Source organism: Mercenaria mercenaria, chromosome 6, assembly GCF_021730395.1.
Source record: "Mercenaria mercenaria strain notata chromosome 6, MADL_Memer_1, whole genome shotgun sequence".
NCBI lineage: Eukaryota > Metazoa > Mollusca > Bivalvia > Venerida > Veneridae > Mercenaria > Mercenaria mercenaria.
Genome location: NC_069366.1, coordinates 31,655,514 through 31,661,261, shown reverse-complemented (window position 1 = coordinate 31,661,261; position 5,748 = coordinate 31,655,514). Strand labels below are relative to the sequence as shown.

Below are 5,748 nucleotides of genomic sequence, written 5' to 3'. Positions count from 1 at the left end.
CGACAACAATTATGATTATTTTAACTTTATTTCTTCATATAATTATTATAAAAATGCTATGTGTTAGAAAGTGACCATAAATATTAATCCAAGGATAGTGTTTTTGACCCGAAGTGAGTTGATATTAAGATGGGAAAACCCTCAAAAAGCAGAAATTTAAGACAAGCCTTTTGAAACTTTACAGTTTTAAATCCGTTACATGCAGTAAGATACGGTAATTATCTTCTACTAAGTTCCATCACAATCATTTGAGAACAAAAGTATTTGGTGGTGTGTGATGGGGATGGGGGTGGGGGACAAATGTCCATTTCTGAGATAAGCAGTGTGTATGGTGTGGGACTGCAAATGTCCTATCTACCTTTTCAACTTGGGCGAATGTCCAGCAGCCCATTTTGTTAATTGAGTAAATGCCCTGGGGCAAATGTCCTCATCCGACTAGCGATTAAGAGATCACTGAACAAGATTGTTTTGACTCCGAGACAGAATCTTTGTTAGACTTTATGAATAATATATTCAAAATCAAACAGCCATAATTTATTGAACAAGAGCAAAATACACCCGAAATAATCATAACCTGTTGTCCGCATGTACCTGCCAACTTATCAACATGAATCAGAGGTGAAAGAGGAATGAATTCACACAAAATCGTCTATCAAAACAATGACAGAGAACATATACACGTCTCACCCGGGGACCGCCCCCACAATTTGTAGCATACCCCAAAATCAGCGGGAGGGCTAAAACAGCTTGTTCTCTACAAATAACAACTAACAGTTTGTGCACATAACAAACCAACCGCAAAATGTACAGAATAGTTATGAACTTTACTGAACAAGTAAAGTCATGCAGAGAACAACTTATATTCTATCAAAGAAGAGGCAGCTAAGGCATTCCTAATCTATCCATACAAACCTGCTTTAATCTGTTATCAATGATAGTAGTGACAGGAGTTATATTTTACCTAAATAATATGGCGGTCCCAAAGCAGACAAAAACATTGGAGGAAATATCAGTAGCTTTAAGTTAAGACTTCTTTTAAAAACGAACAATGAAATTATTGATCACGCTTGTAAAACTTTATTTACACAATGGTAAACAGTAATAAATGCAATACAGGTGAACAAGTTTATATTATAATACAATATGATAAAGAACCGGTATACTATTCAAGTTAACATTCACCTTGTTTATACCTTGATCAAAATTGATATACTAGTATTCAATACAGGTAAACAGCATTAGAACTTTAAGAAACAGTAATAGATTAAGGACTGTTGTAAATGGTATCTGGATGTGCCTTAATCCAAAACCTGAACGATGAACGGTGGTAATTAATAAACAGTATCGATATAAAATACAAAATACTTGCGCAGCTTCAGCAGAGAACATGGACGCGAAACGCGACATTATTCTATTATGTGACAGTTGTCTGCGTGATAACACGGATTCCCCCGCAAATGGTTTTTGTCTTCAGTGTAACGAAAGACTTTGTGATAACTGTAACAAACATCATAAGAGGAATAAAGCTTCTTCAAGTCACACAGTCCAAAGTATCGGCGACGAGAAAGATGTAGAAGCATTTGATACTCTTAAACGACTTACGCAGTGTTCAGTTCATGGAGAGAAAAAGATAAAATACTTGTGCAAAGATCATGATCAGTTGTGTTGTAATGAATGTGCTATTGTCAGACACCGTAAATGCGAGGATGTTGTTTCTCTTGCAGATGAAATGGAAAAGGCCAGCCAAAACTCTTCAACTTCCGCTGAAGATGTTTTAAAAGAGTTTAACAAGCACGCAGATTTACTCTTCCGCCATGAAGAGATAGAGCAAGTGAAGATTGATAACACGAAGGAAACTTGTACTCAAGCATTGGAAACATTGAGGAAGAACATGGAAGCAGCATATAAAACACTACAAGATAAAATAACGATGGAATCTGAGAATTGTCGAGACCCTATCACAAAAAGTATTTCCGCTCAAAAGGATGAAATACAAAGTTACCAGGAAGAATTGAATATATCTATCCGGAAGCTAGAAACAGTAAGACGCCTTGGAAAAGACGTGCACGTCTATCTAACGGAAAGAGAAATGCGTCTTAAACTGAATGCATTTGAAAAGAAACTGAAATACCTACGAGAGGGTGCCAACAGCAAGGCACTTCTTATCAAAGAGATATCGTCTGCTGATGCACTAGAGAAGTGTCTAAAGAACTTTATTAAGGCAGATGTGAAGACAACCAATGTTTCCCCGCCTTCTTGCGATATCCAAGGACTACGTGAGCCATTTCCTGCGAAAAACATAGAATATCCATTGAAACTAGGAAAAGAAATTTCTCGAAAGAAGAGACACCGGCGTCGGCATCGATTAAATACAACTCAAGTACAGACTGAACATGTATCTGGGTGCATATGGCTTGACAATTTCCTCGTTGTTTCAATACAGGATAAAACTGATATTTTAATTGATATTATAAGTGGGCAGCCAGAACTGATTCAAACTAATGTGCAACATGGAAACAAATCAATGTTTGTTAAAGTAGACGACAGAAGAATAGCAGTAGTTACTGGGGAAGAATACAACAGTTGCCTATACCTATATCAGCTTGACCCTAGATGGAGAGCCTTAGAGTGCACAAATAAGATTTCAGTTAAGAGGCATGTCACTGGACTAGCATATGATGCAGGCATCCAATCGTTAGTCGTATTGTCAGACTCGGGTCTGGTGGAGTTTCTGAATCTTAATGGAAGACAGGTAGAATCCTTTCGGTTGAGCAATATGAAAAGAATGCTCAAATCCACTGGTTACAGAAAGCATTATGTCGCTTTTGACAGTGATTCAAAGATTCTGTATGTAACTGATGGTTCCACTTTAATTGCAACAACCATGGAAGGCTGCACTATATTTGAATACAAACTTACCGAGTCTCTGGTAGGTCCTTTGGCATTAGACGCAAAAGGAAATATATATTTACCGATGAGCGCAGAAGGGCAATCAATGATACAGCTGATCAGTTCGAAAGGGAAATTAATCCGCATGATGCAGGTCTGTACATGCGCAGTGAAATTTATGACAGTTTGTTTCAATACGAAAATGGACAAATTTGCGTTGTTGTGTGATGAAAATGACAAAGAACTAAAGATCTTTCATATTTCAATATGGGATTAAGCAAACGTTTATGGCACGCAAATTGTCCAATAATTACGTGAACCTAGGTTCATGGTCGAAAAACTAAGATTAGTAGTAGTAGTTTTGTTTGGCACAAGTGTACATAACATGGCAATTTAAAACAAATGACAAATAACATTGGTGAACTTCATCAGATTAGAAATATGGCATGACATAGATAAATGATATGAAATAAAAGCCATGTAATGCTCACCAATACCATGGATAACACAAAAAATGAGGAAAGGATTCCTCTTATTTCCATTGTGGTCCCTGATATTGGAGGTATGACACAGAAACAAATGTTATAATTAAATATTAAGCATGAGCATTGCACAAAATTACATAATTCAGAAATGCATTTGAGATCACATATATTACAATCAAAGTTTGTATCACATTATCAAAACAAGAAATAGTTCATTTGTCAGCAAAACTTTAAAAACTATCATTGATATTATTATAGCTGAGGTATTGATATTGTAAAAATGAATGCATTGATATTATTAAAATGAAATCAGTACTGCAGTAGAGTAAAAAATTGATATTGATAAATTACTTTGAGAAAACTATCTTTAAACTAAGCTTCTCATAGTTAAACATATTAAAATTCAAATACTAATTGAGAGTGACTAGAATGAAATTAACTGGCGATCGAATACTTACCTATATTTCCGAGTGAAAACATGGGATAACGTCGTAAACCATAGTTCACGCTCGTAAACGTAGGTTCACGCTTTTAAATCCAAGTTCATGGTCGGAAACATCGGTTCACGTTCGTACTCTATGGTTACGAACGTGAACTGGGGTTCACGAGCGTAAACATAGGATAACGACCGTAAACATAGGAGAACGGTCGAAATTCGCAGTTCAATCGAGAAAACTAGTTTATCAAACGTAAACCATGTCGATATATTAGGATTTTAAAATCAATTATGAATTTCGGGCGTGAACATGGGTTTACGGCGGTGAACCTATGTTTACGGACGTGAGCCTATGTTTACGACCGTAAACCATAGTTTACGGACGTGAAACTATGTTTACGAACGTGAACTTGAGTATACGAGTGTGAACCTAGGTTTACTAGGTTTCTCGAACAAAGCTATGATTTTGGGTCGTAAACTATGGTTCACGCTCGTGATCCCAGGTTAACGCCCGTAAGTAGAATACCATAGTATATGGGTGTGAACTTATGTTTACGACCGTGAACTTGGGTTTACGAGCGTGAACCATAGTTTACAAACGTGAACCTAAGTTTACGTTCGATAAACTAGGTTTGTCGAACAAAACTATGATTTTCGGTGGTTTTCCTATGTTCACGAGCGTGAACCTATGTTTACGTTTGTAAACCCAAGTTCACGGTCGTTAACATAGGTTCACGTTCGTAAACTATGGTTTACGCTCGGGAAACTAGGTTAACGTCCGTAAATATAGGTTCACGCTCGTGAACTTAGGATAACGACCGAAATTCATAGTTCAATCGAGAAACCTATTTATCGAACGTAAACCTGGGTTCACGAGCGTAAACTATGGTTTACGCCCGTTATCTTATGTTATCTCTCGAAAATATAGGTTAGTATTCGAAAAACCTGGTTTTACGTTCGAAAAACCTAGTTTATCGATCGATAATCCTAGTTTTTCGACCGTGAACCTAGGTTCACGTAATTATTGAACAATTGGCTTGCTATAAACTTTGCATACATTTAATGGTATACTAAATTTGTTTTGCCGACATGTGTGTGATATATAGATATGTTTATCGTAAACTATGAATAGAAAGAGAAGGCTGTTGAATTGTTTAAGAGTGTGATTTTAAAATTACGAGTGTTTTATTGTTGTGCGAGTTTCAAAATTCAGATAGAATTGCATCCGCAAAATTCCAGACTGCACATGTGTACATACAAAATAAATGTGTGTTTTAGTTGGCTTTTAATAATTATAACAGAAAATTGTTGTTCGTTTTTCTTTAGTATACTTCAATATAAAGAATGACGTTGTAAATATAACTGAAAACTATATTATGCATGTATATGAATATATTTACAATTTACTCGCCCACACATCGGTCGAATATTACAATACATTTCCATAACGGTAGTGGATACTCAGCTCTGGTAAAGGAGCGTATTTACTATTTTGAGACGAAATTTAATAGATACATACTTAAATGTCTACAATACTTTCAATATACATGAAATAGACTTTGCATGAGCAACACTGATTGTAACTGGTTTTTTTATGTTGTTGGTTGTGGAAATCAAGAAGCAGTATCATTTTTTACAAAGTAATATTTTTCAGCTTTCTAAATGCATAGATATATCTAGCAAATATGTTAATTTTAAGATTTATAGCAAAGTTATATCAAATTGTTTATCAATTACAATACAAAGAAAGGATACTAGGTACTTTAAACGACACATATTTTTGTGTATGCGATATGTCGCCCGAAAGTTTAATATCCAAGGAATATGTGAGAAAACAAAGAATATCCATTGAAACTGTAGCGTGCACGGCCTAGCTCAGTATATAAAATATAGTATAATTTTTCCTATGGGCTTCCTTGCCGACTGATTGAAACAAAT

The 5,748-nt window shown here is 35.6% G+C and overlaps 1 protein-coding gene across 1 annotated transcript; it reads left to right on the top strand.

Annotated features, from left to right (window-relative positions):
* Positions 1 to 1,166: 1,166 nt before the first annotated feature.
* Positions 1,167 to 5,258, top strand: LOC123550209 (uncharacterized). The gene has a single exon (XM_045338643.2). It carries the CDS (start codon positions 1,388 to 1,390, stop codon positions 3,164 to 3,166), a length of 1,779 nt encoding a protein of 592 aa, XP_045194578.2. The 5' UTR covers positions 1,167 to 1,387; the 3' UTR covers positions 3,167 to 5,258.
* The last annotated feature ends 490 nt before the right edge of the window (positions 5,259 to 5,748 follow it).